Source organism: Zootoca vivipara, chromosome 5, assembly GCF_965207765.1.
Source record: "Zootoca vivipara chromosome 5, rZooViv2.hap1.1, whole genome shotgun sequence".
Classification (NCBI taxonomy): domain Eukaryota; kingdom Metazoa; phylum Chordata; class Lepidosauria; order Squamata; family Lacertidae; genus Zootoca; species Zootoca vivipara.
In genome coordinates, this window is record NC_142588.1 from 7,120,681 (window position 1) to 7,143,472 (window position 22,792).

Consider the following 22,792-nt stretch of genomic DNA (forward strand, 5'->3'; position numbering starts at 1 on the left):
AACTTAGTTGGTCTTTAAGGTGCTACTGAAGGAATTTTTTTATATTACAGAGGAAAGTTAGTGACGGCTGGTTATTTCTAATCTCTGAGCATGGCAAGGAAGAATCAGACCCCCCCCCAGTGATTACCTATGCTACCTACCTACGCTTCCCTCCACTTATAACATAGACATTTTATAAGGAAATTGGCATGACACATGTTTTAACATGTTAGTTTAATGGAATTGTAGTGTTGGGAGGGACGTGAAGAATCATCTGGTCCAACCCCCTGCAATGCAGGAATCACAGCTAAAGAGCCCCGGGCAGATGGCCACCCAACCTCTATTAGGAAATGTCCACCATCTGAGGTTGGGGATGCAGGTGGCACTGGTATCTAAACCACAGAGCCTCTTGGGTTTGCCGATCGGAAGGTCAGCGGTTCGAATCCCCGCAATGGGGTGAGCTCCCATTGTTCAGTCCCAGCTCCTGCCCACCTAGCAGTTCGAAAGCACGTCAAAGTGCAAGTAGATAAATAGATACCGCTGCGGCGGGAAGGTAAACGGCGTTTCTGTGCGCTGCTCTGGTTCACCAGAAGCGGCTTAGTCATGCTGGCCACATGACCCGGAAAAACTGTCTGCAGACAAACGCCGGCTCCCTCGGCCTATAGAGTGAGATGAGCGCGCAACCCCAGAGTCGTCCGTTACTGGACCTAACGGTCAGGGGTACCTTTACCATCTGAGGTGGTTTGTTCCACCGTCAAGGAACTCTTACCCCCAGCAGTTCTACCCAATGCTTAGTCAGAATCTCCTTTCTTGTAATCTCTTGGTTTGGAGCAGCATCCATTGGTTTGGGCCATCCTCCCACCAACAGTTTATACCTTGATATTTTTCCTGTTTGATTGTTAGGTTTCCTTTCTTGCAGAACTTATCTCCACTACGACTGCCTTGAAATCCCAAAGAAGCTATTCAAGCTTCTCCCTTCCTTTTCACTTTGTGCTACCTCAGCAAATATATTGCTATTCCGAGGGGGGGGGGAGGGAAGAGTATATACACTACCCTGATGCGGAACTATTGCTTTAGACTGCCTCTTAAAATAGATCCCTTCCCATTCAAAAATTCTGTATCCTGTGCAGCAGATAAGCTGAATGAATGATGGCAGAGAAGCACTATCGAATGTCTGTACGTTAGTAGAGCCAAAGGCAGAGACGTAATCTTTTTGTAAAAGCAGTATATAGATCAGGGGCAACCCCAAACATTTTGCCACCTGAGGCGAACCACAAAATGGTGCCTCCTCACCACCAGCGAAGAAGGGGTGAGTGAAGACCTATATCAAGAACCGGGGGGGGGGGCATATCTACTTTGGCATCTGCTGCCCCTGAGGATCCTACTGCCCAAGGCAGTTGCCTCACCTTGCCTCATGGGTGGGCCGGCCCTGACATAAATGTTGTGAAATGATAAAATAAAATAAATATTCCTAGCTAGCAGAATATTCCCAGGCTCTATTCCAGGCATCCCCAAACTGCGGCCCTCCAGATGTTTTGGCCTACAACTCCCATGATCCCTAGCTAAGAGGACAAGTGGTGAGGGATGATGGGAATTGTAGTCCAAAACATCTGGAGGGCCAAAGTTTGGGGATGCCTGCTCTATTCAGACACTGCAAACAACCACTTCAGGGGGTGACATGTTTCTTTAAATAGGAGCTCATTTTCTGGAACCAAAACTGGTGGTGGGACAATCCTTAGTAATTCTCCTTCAATATTGCTGCTTCACTAACTTTTTCTTGGATATGGGCTCTGGGAACACTGCTGGCGAAAAGATACCATTCAGTTATTCTAAACAAATTACTATTTGGGAAGCCACCTGCTCATGCATGCTCTCTTTGTTTCTCCAGACGTACGAAATAAAAGAAGAAACGGGAATTGTCAATAAGTTGTCTGAAGTATGGCAGAAGTTTACAAAACCTTTGCAGCCCAAAGTGCCACAGCAAAATACCACCAGAATGAAGCATTTATCTTATCCTTTCTCCAGAGAAAAAATCTATTTGTGAGTACTTAACAAGGTGCACAGTATAATTCCCTGAGAAATATAATTCATTGAGGAATGTTGTGGTGATTGAGACTGCACATAACTTCCCATCATATACAGTCTTCATGGGACTGTACTATTTAAGAAAACAGTTGAAAGAGTTACATCTTTGAGTGCCCTCACCTACCATGTATGGTGTCAGGGGTCTCAAACTGAGGATCATACCATCAGGACCATACCTGCCAAGTCCCTGCCTGAGAAATAAGGGACTGGACCGGAAGTAACATACCGGAAGTAGCGCTGTCACCATTTTGGAACTGGGCAGAGCATGCTCAGAAGCTACTTTTGATGCTGCTCTGCCCTGTTCCAAAATGGCCACCACACCAGAAGTCACGCTGCAGCCATTTTGGAACTGGGCAAAGCAGCATCAAAAGTCGCTTCTGAGCATGCTCTGCCCAGTTCCAAAATGGCCGCCGCGCCAGAATAAACCGGGGGAAAAACAAAAAAATCCGTTTTTCGGCTGGGAACAGCTGGAAAAACGGGGGTTTCCCGGGGAATACGGGAGACTTGGCAGCTATGATCAGGACAGAGGCACCTTACTTTCTGTGACGCTGGAGGAAGTTGACAGGCTCTTCCTTTCTGCTCAACAGAAATCAGATGATGCAAATAGACGCTTACAGAATTTGATTTCTGTGAATCCTGATGTGAACTGACCTAATCCTCTCTAAAGTTAGTGTGCAGATCAGAGCATGCTAATGCTTCAGATTTCATACTTGTTCAAATTTTTCTTTTGTGTGTGTGTGTGTGTGTGTGTGTGTGTGTGTGTGTGTGTAAAGGTGTGTGCATACATATATATTTGTTAAGTATTTTTGTTTAAAGTTGCAGAGGCAATAAGTCCTGTATTTTATCTTGGCTGTATTTTTTTTAATTAAAAAAAAACCAGCTAGGTTTTGAATGTATAGATTCTTATTCCTCAAATACGACTTAAGATAATGAGAAAAAAGAAATTGTGCAGCTCAGAAGGTAGAGCACGAGACTCGTACTCTCAGAGTCTGGGTTTGAGCCCCACATTGGGCAAATGCATTGCAGGGGGTTGGACTACATGACCCCAGTGGCGTCACAACGGGGGTTGGGGGGTTGTGCCCCGGGTGCCATGTCTGGGGGTGTGACAAGAAGGCACCCCGCAGGGGCTCGCCCTGTGGTGGTGGCATGAGCAGCCATCGCACCACCACAGCCTCATGTGGAGGATCCTCCGTTCGTGGCAGCAGCCGGCACTGGAGTGCCGCCAGTGTCAAACCGCTATGTACAGCGCATGTGCCACGCCGCACACATGCGCTGTACGTAACGACACCGTACATAGCGGTTTGCTGGCAGTGCCGCGAACAGAGGATCCTGGCACCGTTCATACAGCACTGGAGCTCTGGTGGCGGCAAACCGCTATGTACAGCGCATGTGTGGCATCGCTGCGTACAGCGCATGCATTGTATGTACCCCAAATTTATGCCAATGACCTTAAACTGAATTCCGTGTCAATTGTGTCTTGATTCATTGGGGGAGGTCTTGGGTTCTTAACACACAAATACGGTGATGAAAGTAAGACACAATGATAATCCAAAACATTTAACAGCAAACAATGAAACAGAGTGAGTGCTCCCATATTGTCCTGCCCTGGGACTCAACTGAAGCTTTGTGTCTCGTGAGATTCATGATTGCGGAGACGGATTTAGGGGAGCGCAACCGGTTTGCCCGTAATGGGTGCTGTAGGTGCGCCACAACAATGACTTTCACAGAGGCGAGAGGGTGGGGGCGCCGAATTTTGGTGTTGCACAGGGCGCCGCTGAAATTTTAAAATGCCCAAGGTCCAACACTGATTAGTGTTCTTCCCAAGGCCATGGTGCAGAAACCTATGCAATATTTCTCTGTTTAGGCAAACATTTTGTGACCACTAAGCCGTGGGGGATTTATTTATATTCAAATATGCATTGTATAATTTGTTTCTTAATGTTCTTGCACTGCTCTCAGACTTTGGCAAAAGATAAGTTAATATCCAGGAACATTTCCCAGGTAAATTTTTAAAAAATCATGGGTTTAAACTTGTAAATTACATTATTAAATAGGGTTCCCTTCTTTTGAAAGTGGGGTGTGCAAGGACCTTGTGAGAGAAGGAAAACTCTATTTTCTTACCTAACTCTGCATTTCTAGAAATTACCCTGTTAAACTTGTCAAACAGAATCATACGAGCTAGCAGACTTTTTAAGCAAAAACTGTCACCTTTTATTGATACAGTCCTTTACAGTTTTACTCAGAGGTAAGCTCCGCTAAGTTTAAGGGCCTTACTCTCCGGGAAGTATGTGTAGGACTGGCCTTCTTTTGCTCTTCTGGGAATTGCATAAGACATGTTTTAACTGATCTTGTCTCTCGCTGTTTCTCAAGGTACAACATTCAAGATAAAGACACGTTTTTTGACAATGCTACCCGCAGTCGAATAGTAAGTCAGCTGAGGGGGTGTGACCCATGAGGGAATCCCCCCCCCTGTGCTTCATGGCGTTCACTGTTATTGCTTATAATTACATATTTTAAAAAATCTACACAAATGATCATGGCTCTCTACAAGTGGCGGAAGGAGTTATTGGTTTGTGGGAGTTTTGGTTCTTGTTTTTATCATGTATTTTGTGCTTTTATCTTGTATTTTTATGTTGTGAACCGTTTGAGATCTGTGAGGGAAGGGTGGCATTCAAATAAGGCAGGGGCTACAAACCCTAATTATTTCCAGTGCCCTTTTTTGGGGGGGGTACGCAAACTCCTAAACATTTTGGGAATCTTTGTATTTCTGTCCATTTACTGTATTTGTTTTTCCTGATTTGAACTATAAAATGGTGATTTTCTTGAGTCAAAATGAGAGTACCCCAACATTTTTTAACAGAAAAAAAACCACTGCTTATTTCTATTATTTTTCGTTGGGGGGGTATCTTCTTTAATTTTTATATACTGTACGTTGTTTTAATCTTATCAAACCTTCGATGGGAGAGCCAAGAGGAGATGGGTTCAAATATAACCTTCTCTCTGATATGATAGTTTGCTATATACACGGGCTGTTATTGTTATCTATGTAGGAGCTTCCCATTACTTGAGCCTTCACCTGCAGTTTGACATAGCACAGGACCACATGAAATGCTGAATGAAGAAAACTATTTTATTTAAATATAGTTTTTTTTAAAAAAAAATGGTATGGTGAATATCATCTTTATGTCTTACTGGCTTTATGCGGAACATCTAATTCTTGGAAAGACGTTATCTGTTAGTTACACCATGTTTGTGTGTTTTGATGCAGGTACATGAAATTTTGAAGCGTACATATAGTACAAAAGCCAAAAACAGTATGGGTAAGAAATAATTTGCTTTTATAAATGTTATTTCAGAAGCTGCTTTTTAATATTCTTGAATTCTTGTTCTGAATTTTGTATCTCAGATGCTTGTTAAGATATATTCATAGTGCATTCTGCTATATCTTAAAAGGTTGGGGCAAATCCTGGATAATCAAATAAAAAGACATGTTTCTGCAGCCTGCTCTGTTGGACATCATGGAGAATAAGCTATGCAAAATCGTAAAAAATATATATTGACAGAATAAATGATCTAAAACCAAAGGTTAACAATCTGAGTTATTTATACAGGTTACATAATTAGTTGTTGGTTGGAATAGAATGGAAAGGTTTTGTTAAATCACAGATTGCACACAGTCCTTCTCAAAGTCACTGCCTGTCCGGGATGCTGGTGGCTACCCTCGAGTAACAACGCTCTACACCGTCGTGTCTTTAAGACTTTTATTGGTGCATACGTATACAGTGCAAGAGATAAGAGAAACATGACTGTTCAGTCTTCATCAGAATCTCGCAATGGCGCTTTCCGCCAACGCGCCCAGCAACGTAGTTTGGGGACCCTAAAGCGCCACCCCTTGCTCCTACGAGAGTTGGCACGCCTCAAATCAGGCATTGGGGGAAAAGGGCGTCTGTCCGATGCTCCTCCGCTGGCCATTTCCTGTATAGGAGCTCTAGGCTGCAGTCGCAGCTCTTGGATGCTGCCGGAGCCCTGTACCGACCTGCTCACTTCCTCCTGCCCTTCACTGGACCCGCTGCTGGAGCTCTGACTGGTTGAGGAGCTGGACTTTATGATGGGGGGGGCTGTTCTCTGTAACTCCGCCCCCTTACACTGCCCCTCTTGTTTTTTGTGAACCTGGGAGTCAGCTGCTCAAACTAACTTCATAAGATAGGAATGATTACATGTAACTACTGGATCTCTTCTTCATTTTGCAACTCCAGGCCTTTGCAGCATTGTTCAAAAGAATTTTCCATTCAAAGAAAAGCATTCTCCTTGGGCCAGTATGAACAACACCTAACATTAGGGTGCCAACTGTTTTGGAAACATTTTGTAGCTGAGTGAATTCAGAATGAATTCCCTGCAAGAAAATAATATTGCTTAGTTTTTTTTTTTATGGCTAATATTGAGCCTTGAGCTTTATTGACCTTGCCTTAAATATAATTGGAAACTTCCCTTCCCCCTTCTCCCAAATTCTCTTCTGCAGCTTCTGTTAGACGGCAGAATCTCTAGTTCTACAAATATTCAGTGCCTATGTGGCATTGAACGTCGACACTTGATATATGATTATTTTTCAGTAGCACTCACAGTTTAAGTGCTTTTGCTTGGAGTGGTAGCAATAGGTCATGTGGCCAGCATGACAAAGCCACTTCTGGCGAACCAGAGCAGCACACGGAGACGCCGTTTACATTCCCGCTGTAGCGGTACCTTTTTATCTACTTGCACTTTGACGTGCTTTTGAAATGCTGGGTTGGCAGGAGCTGGAACCGAGCAACGGGAGCTCACCCTGTGGCAGGGATTCGAACTGCCGACCTTCTGATCAGCAAGCCCTAGGCTCTGTGGTTTAACCCACAGCGCCACCTGCGTCCCTAAGTAGGACCTTAGAGACCAACTAAGTTTGTTCTGGTTATAAGAACTTAGTCTCTAAGGTGCGACTGGACAATTTTTAAAATTTATTTTGACTGTGTTAGACCAACACAGTTACCTACCTGAATCGGAGGAAGTCTGTGACAAAAGAAATCAGCTAGATTTCAGATTCGGATGCCAAGTTTTGACTGCAGAGTTCAAATCATTTTTTTTATTACTTTTAATCTATTTGTAAAATCTGTATCGCACCCTGAAACATAATGATGCCAAAGATCAGATTTTAACTTTACATTCATAAGCTGGACCATTCCATCAATGCAAGCATTTCCGCTTGCCAGATGGAGCAATTTTCTCTCATGCGCCGTTTGGAGGGATCTCCAGACCATCCCACATTGATTTAAGATGGCATTGGGGGGGAAGAGAAGGGAGGAGTTGTATTGTGCTAGTGATATCACATTCATTGGCTGAAAAGCATTTTAATAATAATAATAATAATAATAATAATAATAATAATAATAATAATAATAATACTATTGCTATCTTTTTTTTCTTTAGGTATTAACACATTAATAGCAAAGAATGTATATGAAACAGCCTTTCCCCTCCATGATGTAGGTATACACTCTTTTGTCAATTTCCTAAGAACCTTGTTAAAAGTGAAATAATGCTTAATTGTTACTACATACAGTCATACCTCAGGTTACAGATGCTTCAGGTTGCGCGTTTTCGGATTTCACACTGTGCCAAACCCGCAAGTACCAGAACGGGTTACGTCCGGGTTTCGGTGCTCGTGCATGTGCATGTGCAGAACTGCTAAATTGCAGTTTGCGCATGTGTAGAAGCGGCGCAGTGGGTTGCAAATGCTGCAGGTTGCGAACGTGCCAGCCGCACAGGTCATGTTTGATGGGATTTTTCTATTGGGAGGTCCAGCCGGCAGCCTCCTCTTCTTCTCAGTCCCGGTGATTCCCATGGAACACGACTCAAGGTCTTTGTGACCTGAGCACGCAATCAGCAGAGCTCATTCCAGCGTTAGCGTGGTGTGGCAGCAGCAGCAGCAGCAGCAGCAGCAGCAGCAGCAGCAGCAGAAGGAATACTCAGAGAGAAGTCCTTGCATATTTACAAGCGTTTATTACAAAGCATCTAAAGCATCTCGGAAGATAGACCAAACGTGTCTGTCTCCATCCTCAAAGCGAAAGCAAGACTAACTAACAGCATATCAATAGTACAACCCACGGAAAAATATATCATGTGACATACATATTCAACATCCTCTTCCAAGCCTGTTCCTGTTTAAGGTGGAACAGAATCTACTATGAAATCCTAACAAAACTCCCCCATTCTGTGTAACCTTAAACTTCAGTAATCCCAACTGTAGTTTTGGCACATCCATCTTTAGTTGTTCTCTGTTAACAACCTTGGACAACACACTAGCAGGAAAATCATTACCTGGCATGTAGGACACTTGAACCAGTCCCTTCCTGATACACTCTCTTGCATGACGTACCCTCATCTGCAAGAACTTGGACCTTTGCTTGCAACCCTCTGAAGCTAGCAAATCCAAACAGGAAATGTTGTCCTGATACACCTGTGCTGGACAAGTCACCTTGACTTTGACATCCTGAAACAGTTGCATCAACCACTCGCAATCTGTGAGCGAGAATGAGAGAGTGTTGAGTTCCGCTGCATAGGAACTCAAACTCACTATTGTTTGCTCCTTGCACATCCAGCCAACCAGACAGTGGTTGTACAAGTAGCAAACGCCAGAAGAGCTTGTGCCACCTGTGGCATCACTTCCGAAACTTGCATTTGCAAAAATCTCAAGACCTCCAGTCTTCTGACTTGTCAACTTCAGCCTGTAGTGCATAGTGCTTCGAAGATAGCAACCTATGCGCTGCAGAGCTTGCCAATCCCGAACCGTAGGAATCTATACAAAGTGGTGTCAGAAAATGCTTCTGCGTTATCATCTCTCCGATAACCTGGCACCATAGGTGTGTCTACAGGATTTGCATCACCCAAATCCATCCTGTTCAATACCTCTGTAATTTCCTGGGTCTGGTGCACCAGGAAATTACCTTCTTTGTCTTTCTCAACTTCCAGAGAAAGATAGTTGGAAACTTCACCAAGATCCACCATGGTGTAGTGTTCCTGCAACTGAGCAAGGGTACGCTGGTACAAATCCTTGTGTTTCCAGAAGATAAGCATTTCAGCATCATAACAAAAGTAATACAGTTTGTGCTCCCCCTCTTCCTTGACAAACACACATGAATCAGCAATACTTTGGTGGAAACCTAGAGAAAGCAACATCTCTGTTAGTGTTGTGTCCCAACACCTGTCACTCTTCTTGAGACCAAACAGGGATTTCTTCAACTTGCAGACCATCCCCTGTGGTACGTGCACTCCTGCAGGTGGAAGTAAAAACAGATCCTCCTGCAAAATCCCAGTCAAAACATTTGCATCATTAGCATCCAATACAATATGTGATACATGCATTTTCTCCTCCGAAGCAATCTTGAGCAAAAGCTTTAAGCATTCATACTTCACATCGGGTGCAATAGTCTCAATGTTGTTTTCACCTTGAACCTGTGAAAACCCTGTTGCGACCAGTTTGGCTGTGTGCCTCACTACCTTGCCATGTTGGTCAGCTTCGGCCTTAAAGACCCACCTGCTGTTTACCAGCTTCATTCCTGGGACCATTTTGACCAGTTCCCAGGTCTGATTCCTATCTAAGGAATCAATCTCTGCTTTCATGGCAGCTAGCCATGGTTGAGCATCTTTTGAGGTCATTTCCTGAACCTCCTTGAAACTTTCAGGTTCAAAAACCTTTTCTGAGCTACTAAGACCAGCATCAGCAGTTTTAGCAAACTCATCAGCAAATCTCTCAGGCTGTTTGCCTGTTGTGGCCCCTCCAGATTTGCAAACACTCATTTCCTCTTTCTCTGGAGAAAAATGATCAATGGTGAGCAGTGGTTCTCCCAATTCAGTGTCAGACTCAACTGCAGGTCTGAGTGAGGTTTCAACACCTTCGTAGCCCGCTGCATCACCAGCTACAGCAGTACCACTACCTCCCACTGAATTTGAACCATCCTGACCATCATTTGCAGCTTGTGCTGCACCATCCTCACCTGGAATAATTACATTCTCACTTGGGTGAATCACATCATTTGCATGAACCAGGAAAATTCCCCCACCTTCCTCCCACTTGGGATTGGTAGCACCACCTAGGTGAACCAGGGAAATTTCCTCCTTTACTACCCCCTTGGGATTGACATCACCATCTGGGTGAACCATGGAAATACCTTCCATTTGCACCTTCTCTGGATTGGCACTGTGCAACAAGGGTGTTAGTCCCTGCTGCATTGATTTTCCAGAATTCCCAGTTCCCTCACACAAACTACCCTCCCAAGAACTTTTGGGATGTGAGAGATCCTTCTGAATTCGCTTCTCATCCAGGAAAGCATCTAGCTCCTGAGAAGTGAATTCACCTTCACTGGGATGGGAGCATTTCACTCCAATGGGATCAGCATTATCATCACTCCTGATGTACCCCTCTTCACACTCCGAGAGAGTCAGTTGACCATCTTGGCCATTTGCAACTTCATCCCCTGAAAGTGTCATTTGATCAGCTAGATCAATATGAATCACTTCACAGGGTGTGGAAGTCTGTCTGCTAGACAGCTTCCCATCATCAGCAATTACATTATTGCAATCAGCAAAAGAATCACAGGGTTGAACCTTTAAACCCTGAACCCTTCCAGGCTCCTCATTGGACACCTCTTGCAAACTCAGGTGACCATTGGTGTGATCAAAACCACCTGTAAGAAGAAACTGATCAGTGTTAGCATCACAGGCCTCTTCAGGTATATAAACCACATTTTCATCATCATAATCAAAAGTAAACACATATTGATTATCAACTCTTGGAGCATTCAGAAATTCCTCATCTCCTTTCTTGATGAGACAGCTTCCATTTTCAAAAGAAACTCCATACCCTTCTTCAGACATCTGTGAAATGGAAAGCAAATTATTTTGTGCATCTTGCACATACAAAACATCACATAGTGTCAAGTTAAGTCCTTTTTATGTAGACATCTCCAGTTCCCTGCACATGTAAAAGTTCTCCATTAGACTTCACGAAATCATCCTGTGAAGAAAAGCAAGTAAACAAATTTTTGTCATTGCAAATGTGCTTCTGAATTGTGGAACTGACAACAAACTTGCTTTGAACTCTTCCAGCCAGCAAAGTCCCGTTTTGCTGCTGTGTGGGCTTCTGCTCCTGGCCGCCCCCCCTTCTTCTTTCCAGCCGAAGACTTTTTCTCTTTGCCAGCTGCAGTAAACACCGTTGTGGGCTTCAACTCTCTGCCCCCCTGCTCCTGGCCTCGTGACACTGTTGTCGGCTGCAATTCTTCCCCCTTCGGCTGGGCCTTAGCAACAAGCTTCACATTTGTGGGCTTCTCCTCGCCCCTCCTTAGCGACAAAGCTGCTGCACCTGCAAGCTTCTGTAGACGTGTCGGCTTTTGCAAAAACTTTGAAGACTGACCTTCGTTCCCATGGGACTGCACGTCTGTGTGGGATGATGACGCCATCTCCCCCTGAGATTTGCAACTGGCGCCCTCAGCAATTTCAATTGAAGCACTCTGTGCAGCCACTTGCTCCAGGTCTGACGCGACAGCCAGCTCCTGCTGCAATTCCCAAGTGGCGCCCTCAGCTTTTGCATTCACTGGAGACTGCACCCCCACCACGTCTGACATCACAGCCAGCTCTTCCTGTGGTTTGCAACTGGGTGCCCCAGCACTCCAGCAATCATTTGGGGAATCGCCATCACAGCTTCCTCCCCCTCCAAAAGCTAGCTTCAATGTTTCCCACATCTCACAAGCTGAATTGCATGCACCAACATAAATCAATTGTCCCGGACACAAACTTGTGATAATCAATCCTCTCGCAAAAGAATCATCTTCCCTCCAGCTGGGGAATTGGTCTGGGGTATTTTCACTTCCCCTTTTTGCGACAATTGTGTACCACACTCCAGCATCCTGCAGCCTTTTCTGTGTACATTTTGCCCAATTCTGATAATTTTCACCATGAAAGAAAATTATCTCTTCAGAGCCAGAGCTGTGCAAAAACTACATTTTTCCCTTCTCTCTTACTAACTGGGAAAAATGCTTGCAGCTCTCCACAGTGCCCTGTCCTCACAGTCTTTAATCACTGTGAAAGTTTTACTGCCAGCCATAAAACTTCAGGCTACGCAGATCAAAGTCTCTTGCTTGCGTGCCTGCCGCGGCATGCTTGTAAAAGCACCGGCTTTTACATACCTTCTCCTCTCCACTTTGTCCGACGTTTTCCAGCATACCAGCTGCTTTCGGAACACACTGCCTTTTCCTGCTGCCTCCTGGGCGATTAGCCATTCCATTCCTGGGCACGGAACCCTTTGCCCAGCAATCCATAGTCTGGTGCCCATGACGCTTTGTTCACCGTCTCCACTGGGCCCGTTAATCCTTTGTCCAGGAATCCATAGTCTGGGCCCATAACCCTTTGATGGGATTTTTCCATTGGGAGGTCCAGCCGGCAGCCTCCTCTTCTTCTCAGTCCCGGTGATTCCCATGGAACACGACTCAAGGTCTTTGTGACCTGAGCACGCAATCAGCAGAGCTCATTCCAGCATTAGCGTGGTGTGGCAGCTATGAAATCCTAACAATGTTTGCAACCCGAGTGTCCACTGTATGAGATCTGGCTGGAGTGCAAACTTCCTGTTAAGAAGCAGTATCCTTCAAATAAATAAGGGATATTCGGTGTTATGTTGGAGGGGACGCCAGGAAACAGGAATTATGTTCACATGTGGTGGGGGTGTAAATATGTAAAAAAAAAAAAAGGAAATCTCTGGGTTAAAGCTGGCCAAAAGTCCAGAGGTAGCATTATTATCAATTTATGATGGGGTGGAAGGTTTGCAGATTATGAAGGACTTGCTCACAAATTTATTGATAGTAGGAGAAATGATTTTGAAGAGATATGGAGGGTGTTCGTAGAATTTGTACTGTTAAAACGGAAAGAGGTTAACCCAGCGCAAGAAGTGTTGAAATTTTGGGAGGCTGGATGGACATGATTACCACCCCTAGTCTTCAACATTGAATTGCATTCTAGCATGCAGGGGAGGTCAATATTATGTTTACCACCATCACCATCCTGCTTTAGTTGAGATTCCTGCATTTCTGGGGGTTGGACTACATGACTTTTGGGTCCTTCCAAGTCTATGAGTCTATGATTATATAGAGCAAGGATGGGGAAACTGTAGTCCTCCAGCTGTTGTTGGAATCCAGCTCCTGGGCAGGAGTGATGGTGGATGGTATATGCAATGTCTGGAGGACCCCACTTTTGATATAGAGAAAGCACCATCAATTTTCACTGGACAGCCACAGTGAGTTTCAGTTTAAGGCATGGTAGTGGGATAGAGAATAGATTACAGAAATGGGTAGGAGTAAAAGGAATTTTAGAAGTACAGTGGTACCTCGGGTTACAAACACTTCGGGTTACAGACTCTGCTAACCCGGAAGTAGTACCTTGGGTTAAGAACTTTACCTCAGGATGAAAACAGAAATCGGCCAACGGCAGCAGCGGGAGGCCCCATTAGCTAAAGTAGTACCTCAGGAAAAGAAGGGTTTCAGGTTAAGAATGGACCTCTAGAACAAATTAAGTTCGTAACCAGAGGTACCACGGTACTTAGATTTTGTGGCAGTTAGAAATGACTAGTTTCTAAAACCTCTAGGGGTTTCCTCTGAATGACAGGGAAGGCATTGATGTGAATTGTATTGACCATGTTTGGCTTTAAAGCAGGGGTCAGCAAACTTTTTCAACAGGGGGCCGGTCCACTGCCCCTCAGAACTTGTGGGGGGGCAGACTTAATTTTTTTGGGGGGGGGAATGAACGAATTCCTATGCCCCACAAATAACCCAGAGATGCATTTTAAATAAAAGACACATTCTACTTTTGTAAAAACATGCTGATTCCCGGACTGTCCGAGGGCCGGATTTAGAAGGTGATTGGGCCGCATCCGGCCCCTGGGCCTTAGTTTGGGGACCCCTGCTTTAAAGAACCTTAATACTAAATGTTGTTGTTGTTGTTGTTGTTGTTGTTGTTGTTGCTACCTGCCCTTCACCAGCAGGTGACTCCTGCTCCCTACAATATTTCTTACCAATAGCATTGTCTTTTCAGGGTGAATATGACGGCGAAAACAAAGAAATGAATGAAAGAAAGGTAAAATGATTTACATCTTCAGTTTGGTTGCTGCTGGGCTTGAATGTGTCGATCTGTTCACTGCAATCAAGCCTTTGATTGCAGTGAAAATATACTGCAAACTGGGCACAGTCCAGTCTGAAGCTCTCCTGCTCTATCTCAGCTCCTGTTAATTTCAGTAGTGTTTCATAGAGGAACTTTCCATTGGATTGCATCCATATTTGTTGCCTGCCACGCCAGTCTCCAAGCGGTGCAAGATTCCAGGGGTTCAGTGTCCTTGGAACAAGACACAGCGGAGATTGTGGTAGAGACTTTAGGATATATGGTTTATTTACACACATATTCAACCTGAGCCTACAATGGAGGGGCTCACAGCATTAACACCCCAAGAGGGCCTTGCTTCTCCCATAGTCACAGCCTTGTATTCCTGAAGAAATCAAGCATGGCTCTCCCTCCCTGGCTTCTGCCTCATACCTGCCAAGTTGCTGTCAGAGAAATAAGGGACCGGGCCGGAAATAGCAGACCGGAAGTAGCGCTGCCGCCATTTTGGAACTGGGCGGAGCATGCTCAGAAGTGACTTTTGATGCTGCTTTGCCCACTTCCAAAATGGCCGTCGCGCCAGAAGTCGCACTGCAGCCATTTTCGAACTGGGCAGAGCAGCATCAAAAGTCGCTTCTGAGCATGCTCCGCCCAGTTCCAAAATGGCCGTCGCGCCAGAATAAACCGGGGGAAAACAAAAAAATCCATTTTTTCAGCTAGGAACAGCTGGAAAAACGGGGATTTCCCAGGGAAAACGGGAGAGTTGGCAGCTATGCTGCTTGCTTCCAGCCCAGCTCACACACATTCCATGCTGGCTTTTGTCTACCTTACTACCAGCCAGGTGAGGGAGGACCCTCTGCCACAAAGCATCTTCCTTTCTTATACTAACCGTACTTAGGGCCTTTAACTCACCAAGAGACTTGCCTCTGGCTAATTCAACGATGGAATCCTCCAGGACCCCAAGAATTACAGGGAACGCAGGCATCATGCAGGGTCAACCCCCCCAAACTCACAACAATATTGTGTTGCTATGACCTCTGTGTTATTCTTCCACCGCGTGTCTTCAGTATAACTGTTTGTAGAAATAGTCAAATACGTAGATATAATTTATGAAAGTTGCCTGTTAAAAAAACCAATCTATCATAGCTAGCTTCCAGCGTTATATCCCATTCTAATAAAGAAACAAAAGCAGACCTACTAGTTTGATAACTGGAGAGGAAAGGGAGTGATGCATTGATTTCAGAAGAAAGAAGGAAGGTAGGTTATGGGTCATTTATATGCTGCTTCTCTGACTCAGCCCAGGCCATTTCCTGGACTGGGTGGTAGCAAGAGAAGATAATGTATTTGAAACAGTCTGGAATATGCTCCCAGTACTGAAAATTGCTACTGAAAATTGCCTTAGTTGTTTACAGCACTTTAGGGGGAAGATAGCAGGGGAAGGGGGTTCAAGAAGAAGCTGCCATAGTTTAAATTTTATTTGTTTTTTAATGATTTTCCCCTCCCTCCTATGTTTTTACCTGTTCTTATTTTATATGTAAGCTGTCTTGAGTCCCTGTCAGGGGAAAAGGCAGGGTTAAAATGAATATATAATACAGTGATACCTCGGTTTAAGTACACAATTGTTTCCGGAAGTCTGTACTTAACCTGAAGCGTACTTAACCTGAAGCGAACTTTCCCATTGAAAGTAATGGAAAGTGGATTAATCCATTCCAGACCGGTCCGCGGAGTACTCAACCTGAAGCGTACTTAACCCGAAGTATGAGTGCAATTGGTTCTGGAAGTCTATACTTAACCTGAAGCGTACTTAACCTGAAGCAAACTTTCCCATTGAAAGTAATGGAAAGTGGATTAATCTGTTCCAGATGGGTCCGTGTAGTACTTAAACTGAAAGTACTCAAACCGAAGCGTACTTAAACCGAGGTATGTCTGTAAACAGTAATAATAGGGCCCTGATCCAGATTGGGAGCACATTCCAGAGCAGAGCCCCACATATGACCCCCCCCCTTTAAAACCACATTAAGTACTTTTTAAAAAAAGCATGAACAACCTAATTTATACTTTGGCTCTCATTTTCCACAGCTAAATGCTTTAATTTTTCATAATAAAGGACATGGCCAGTCATTTTGGATGGTCTTCTTTTAGTCTATAACATCTTCCTTGAAATGGGATGGCCAAACGCCACACCTGCATATGTATTTTCTAAATGTGGCCACAAGCAGTGCTTTTTTCTGGGGGGGGGGTTACGCAGGGGTACGCATACCCCTAGACATTTTGTGAATCTTTGTACTTTTATCCATTTACTGTATTTATTTTTCCCAATTTGAACCATAAAATGTTGTTTCTCATGAGTCGAAATGACAGTACCCCTAAACATTTTTAAAAGAAAGGGAAAAAAAAGCACTGGCCACAACTATAGGTTGATATAGCAACATTGGGCCATGTTGAAATACAAATAAATTGGAGTCCTTGGAGAGTTGAGAAAATCAAAAGAAACGCTTTGACCTTGAAACTATGAAACTAGAGCTGATGAAGAATAAACCGAAACAGGGCCTTGTCCTGGATTTCTAAAAACTGGATTGCTACTGGAATTTGTCTTATTAATCTCAACTTAAAACTTTCTAAAAATTATTCCTTTACCTGGCCAGAGCTCTTGGAATCTTTTCATTTGATACAGCGACATTAGCAGGTTCACTGCCACCTCATTTCCTACTAATTCCTAGTGGTCCATTTGCTTTTTTTCACTCGGGGTGAAAATGCTCCATATTTCTGCAGACTGAACTTCCTAAAAAAGAAGAAGCTATGTTAGTCAGGCTGCTGGTGCATGTTTTAGCTGCCTTTCTGAAGTCTCAGAGGTCTTGCTTACCCCTGCCCCATACCTTCCTAGGAGTCTTCCCCTTCTTTGCCTTGCTATCCATCCTGTCTCTACCGGACTGGTGAAAGATTGCCAGGCTCCTTGAATACTGCAAGTCTCAATGTGCCGACGCACAGGAAAGTTTCCTGGTGGGATTGCCCCCCAAAGGAGAGTTTGGCAACACAGCATCTGGCCACTAAGGGGTGCTGAAAATCCACAAATGGATAACATGTTGTCAGAGATACATAAGTGATCAGTAAATGGAGGTGCATAAAGCCTGAATAAATGGAGCGTCATTTTTATCTGTATCCGCCCCAAGTAAAGGTAGCTGAAACTTTCTTCTGGGGGGCAAAATGCTGACATAGCAGCTAATCTTGCAAGGACTCATTGGGTATCGCAGCAAAAAGTGGAAACGCTACTTTAAAAAGACTTAGTGCCTGGAAAAATATTCACCCCAGAAGTTGGGCTGCCCTTCTCCTTAACCTGCCCATTTAGGTCCTCTTATGAAGTGTTAAGTATTCAAAACATAAAAGGTTCTTTCCAGAAATTCTGCATTGATTGCTCACACATGTTTCTATGGCCCAGCCATAAGACTTGACTGTAGAATTTCTGCGTATAACATCATCTGTTTTCTATCTGAACCTGAATAGTTTCAGTGTTTAATTTCCTGAAATGCCCTGATCAGGTTTAAAGTGAAGGGAGACATTTTTTTTAAAAAAAAAAACTGTTTTCAACCCCATTCCCTTTTGATGCTGTATCCTTTAAGGTACATAATGCAGCTTCCATTTCCTTGCAGTGTGTGGCCCTCAGACAAAGGTTGACTGACACTAACGGGGTTTTATTTTCTTGTAAGGAAGCCCCCTTGATTAAGATTTGTGTACCAACTCATAAAGCAAAGGCCAGTCCTAATCAAGGTTCTTGTTGTGGAAAAAAACAAATGATGCAAATATTCATAGAATTGTAGAGTTGGAACAGACCCCGAGGGTTATCTAATCCAACTCCCTGCAATAATAATAATAATAATAATAATAATAATAATAATAATAATAATAATAATAATTTATTTATACCCCGCCCATCTGGCTGGGTTTCCCCAGCCACTCTGGGCGGCTTCCAACAGAATATTAAAATACAATAATCTATTAAACATTAAAAGCTTCCCTAAACAGGGCTGCCTTCAGATGTCCTCTAAAATTCTGGCAGTTGTTTTTCTCTTTGACATCTGATGGGAGGGCATTCCACAGGGCGGGTGCCACTAACAAGAAGGCCCTCTGCCTGATTCCCTGTAACTTGGCCTCTCGCAACGAGGGAACCGCCAGAAGGTCCTCGGCGCTGGACCTCAGTGTCCGGGCAGAACGATGGGGGTGGAGACGCTCCTTCAGGTATACTGGACCGAGGCAATGTATTCATGACAGATGGTCATCCAACTCCGCTTAAAAACCTCCAATGATGCAGAGTCCATCACTTTTCCACTGTCAAACAGCTCTTGCTGCCAGCAACTTCTTCCTGATGTTTAGTCTCCTTTCTTGCATTTTGAATCCATTGGTTCAAGTCCTACGCTCTGTGTGAAATGACACGCAGAATTCAGGAAAACCAGTGATTTTATGAAACTTTGGTTCAGCCTCAATGGGGATATTTCCTGAAAAATGCTTTAATAGTGACAGGGCCGTCTTAAGCACCTCTGGCGCCCTGGCGCCGTGGTGCGACGGATCCCTCCGGCGCCCTCCCAGCACGTCGGGTGGGTGCAACACGCAGCGCGGCGGCCGAGGGCGCTACTGCGTGTCGGGCGGGCGGGCTCAGCGCCTGGCCATAGGGCCAGCCCTGAATAGTGAGGACATTCTTATTTAATCCGTTTTGGTGTTCTTGTTCTCATGAATACCAGTTCAGCTTCCTTGTTTTCTTCTGATGCCGGCAAACTACTGAGTGTGATGGATCACAATGATGCATGGCCAGTTAGATTTATCTGTGTGATGATGTTCCTGAGGACACCAATTCCCATATTAGCTGGCTGGGTGATCTAAAAAAATAAGGAATCCCATCAATGAATGCAATTCAGTTTTGGCCACATGATTGCACCATGGATGGCAAAGGAAGCCAGTTGAAAAGGAGATGGACCGAGAGGGGGAAATAAAATTGAATCAACAAAACATTTTCACAGTCACTGCCAAAATAATGACAAAAGAGGCAAGCACTTTTCAACATTGCAATAATATTCCTTAAAAGGAAGAGGCAGTGAGTCATTTTGTGACAACAATTCTCATAGTAAATATACCATAGAAAAGCTGCAACTCCAATATTTTCAGCAAGATTTCCCATCTTGATAGGCAGCTATGCCAGGCATCCCCAAACTTCGGCCCTCCAGATGTTTTGGACTACAATTTCCATCTTCCCCAACCACTGGTCCTGTTAGCTAGGGATCATGGGAGTTGTAGGCCAAAACATCTGGAGGGCCGCAGATTGGGGATGCCTGGGCTATGCAGACAGCCCAAAAAAGAAACTGTTTATTATTTGTTTTAATATATACTAGAAATACATAATTATCTCATTATATATTATCATTCTTAGAAGTCAATAATGAACCTTACTCATTCATTGCTTGTTCATTGATTCTAGTAATGCATCATCTCTGCATATGACTTAGTTGGATACATCCTTTAGCGTCTACATAGTTGTTTTAAAGACGATATCCTGGGAAGGTCATTGAGGAGCAATGATGTGTGAGGAACAGTTGCCAGGAAACTGGAACACACATGGTACATAGGGGTGCAGCATTCATTCAGAACTTCCACTGACACCTTGTCCAAATTCATTGTAAACCCTATTCAGTTATAGTTTTTTCCAGGGCATGCAGCCCAATTTGATAATGTTTATTTGGAATGCAAGCCCCACTGCTTTCAGTTGGGTGGGTGGGGGTGGAAAAGTAAAGATAAAGGACCCCTGGCAGTTAAGTCCAGTCACGAACAACTCTGGGGTTGCAGCGCTCATCTTGCTTTACTGGCCAAGGAAGCCAACGTTTGTCTGCAGACAGTTTTTCCGGGTCATGTGACCAGCATGACTAAGCCGCTTCTGTCAAACGCCGTTTACCTTCCCACCACAGCGGCACCTATTTATCTACTTGCACTGGCATGCTTTCAAACTGCTAGGTGGGCAGGAGCTGGGACCGAACAACAGGAGCTCACCCCATCGTGGGGTTTCGTACCGCTGACCTGCCGATCGGCAAGCCCTAGGCTCAGTGGTTTAGACCACAGCGCCGCCCGCATAAACTACTAGATAAATGCACATTATTTATCTAGTCCCTACTCTGCCCTTTCCTGTTTAGGCTTTTGGGGTTTATTTGCTTAGATTACAACCCAATATTGTATTGTGTAGACTTGGAATGATTTTAAGCACACTAAGTGGTAGGTAAAGGTAAAGGGGCCCCTGACCATCAGGTCCAGTCGTGCCCGACTCTGGGGTTGCAGCCGGCGTTTGTCCGCAGACAGCTTCCGGGTCATGTGGCCAGCATGACAAAGCTGCTTCTGGCGAACCAGAGCAGTGCACGGAAACGCCGTTTACCTTCCCGCTGTAGCAGTTCCTATTTATCTACTTGCACTTTGATGTGCTTTCGAACTGCTAGGTGGGCAGGAGCTGGGACCGAGCAACGGGAGCTCACCCCGATGCAGGGATTCGAACCGCCGACCTTCTGATCAGCAAGCCCTAGGCTCAGTGGTTTAACCCAGACTTGGAATGATTTTAAGCACACTAAGTGGTAAAAGGCAGGTGCTATAGGCCAGTGGTCCTCAACCTTGGGCATCCAGATGTTTTGAGACTACAATTCCCATCATCCCTGACCACTGGTCCTGCTAGCTAGGGTTCATGGGAGTTGTAGGCCAAAAACATTTGGAGGCCCAAGGTTGAGGACCACTGCTATAGGCCACCCCAAACCCCTGTCAAGGGCAAGGGCAAATAACCCGAACACAGCATGTTGAAACAGACCAGAACTTTATTGGCTATAGAAAAGTAAACAGAGTTGGTGTGGCATTGAGCTAAGGCTCTGTTTGGCCAACAGACTGATCATGGGTATCCGATGAAGAGGGTGAATCAGTGAAAAAGACATTTCCTCCCCATTTCAGTGATGGAAGCCTTACTGTCAGCTGAGTAGCTTTGTGGTTAATTTTGAAAGAGGTGTGTTGGGCCTTCATCCTCCATGTAGAAAGCATCTTCTTCCTCAGATATTCTGCATTTTAACCCAGCTGTTCATATATACGCTACATGATACACTTTTCGTTATTATTTTGCATGTTCTGGAGCATGTTCAGGTTTCAAACCTGAGCTCACATCTCATGGGACTTAGTCATGGCTCCATTTAAGCCCTGGAACTTCTTTTCTTTTTGTCATTTAAATGCAATATATCAACAGTATATCTATTTTCCCCCCTCCCCCACAGCTGCTGTATCAAGAATGGGCACGATATGGATCGTTTTACAAGTTTCAGCCTATTGATCTTGTAAGGTAATTAATTGTGCAGCTTTTTGGCAAAACTGTAAAGTTCCTTCTTTGGCAAAACTGGCAAAGTTGCACTGATTTGCACTAAGGGAAGATTCTGGTCAGTGGGGCCTTGCATCGGGAGCTCAGCAGCTAGCCTCTACCTTTCCATCATACTAAATCACAGATTTTATTGCAGAAGATTTAATGAAAGGTGATATTAATGAAAGGTGATGTACCTCTTTCCAAAATGTCATTTAGTAGTGTTCGGAGGTTCTGAGTTAGATTCTGAGAGGCAAAGTCATTGAGGAACTTTTGTATTTCCGTCTCCTACCAGTCAAAGGAATTTCCTCTTTCTGTTTAGGAAAATATTTACCACACAGTACATTAACTGCTCAGTTCCATCCCCTCCCACATTCCTCAGGTGAAAATAGGGACATTTCTCACTTCCTTGCAACTGACCCTCCTCAACCTCCTACCTTTTGTGACCCTGTCATTTACACCACCACTATATCAATGGGACCACCACACACACACTCCACTGTCCTGAGAAAACCTCTAAATCCTGATTTTATTTTATTTTAGATTGAAAAGCACACATCCAAAAATAAATTTTAGAAAGGGGAAAGATTAGACGCGGATGCACAAAGCATTAAAAAGTAAATAAAGACCCATTGTGCTGCACCCCCCCTTTCTTCCCTCCCAGGGCAGCCCTGTCCTCTGCCTGCCCCTCGGAGCCGGCCCATCACACAAGGGTGGGTCTTAGAAGCTATAGCCTTTCCTTCTCCTCACCTGCTCTCCAGCAGCTGCTTGCTATGAGCTGCCCAAGAGAGGCAGCCAGCAGAAGCCATGGAGAGGCAAGGGAATGTTCTCTCACAGCCATCAACACCACCATTCGAGACATTTGCAGGCTCATCCTCCTCCTGGAGATCAGCAGCAGCAACAACACTGGTGGGGGAAATAGGGACATTCCGGGATCAAATCAGAAACCAGGACTGTTGTAATTTCTGGACTGTCCCTGGAAAATTGGGTCACCTGGAGAGTATGCAGCTCTTGTTGATCTCTGGGTGCCAGTCTTGCGTGAGCCAGTTCATGGAGTGAGAGCCTTCGACGTGCAACGCCATTCTTGTGGAATGCCAATTAAGCAATTGCTCTTCGTCATCAGGGTTAAATAGTGTGTAAAAAGAACTTCCATTAATTCAAATGTTTGGTTATATAATCTTAGAGATGTATAACCTTTTCAAAACTGTG

At 44.5% G+C, this 22,792-nt stretch overlaps 1 protein-coding gene across 1 annotated transcript in view; it reads left to right on the top strand.

The window, feature by feature from the left end:
* ANO2 (anoctamin 2) overlaps positions 1–22,792 on the top strand; it is a 145,614-nt gene that overhangs the window by 34,340 nt on the left and 88,482 nt on the right. Inside the window, exons 4-9 of the mRNA XM_060275139.2 lie at positions 1,868–2,019; positions 4,435–4,489; positions 5,333–5,384; positions 7,519–7,574; positions 14,167–14,208; positions 21,504–21,568. Coding sequence (XP_060131122.2) covers positions 1,868–2,019; positions 4,435–4,489; positions 5,333–5,384; positions 7,519–7,574; positions 14,167–14,208; positions 21,504–21,568 — 422 coding nt within the window. The remainder of the gene's footprint in view (positions 1–1,867; positions 2,020–4,434; positions 4,490–5,332; positions 5,385–7,518; positions 7,575–14,166; positions 14,209–21,503; positions 21,569–22,792) is intronic.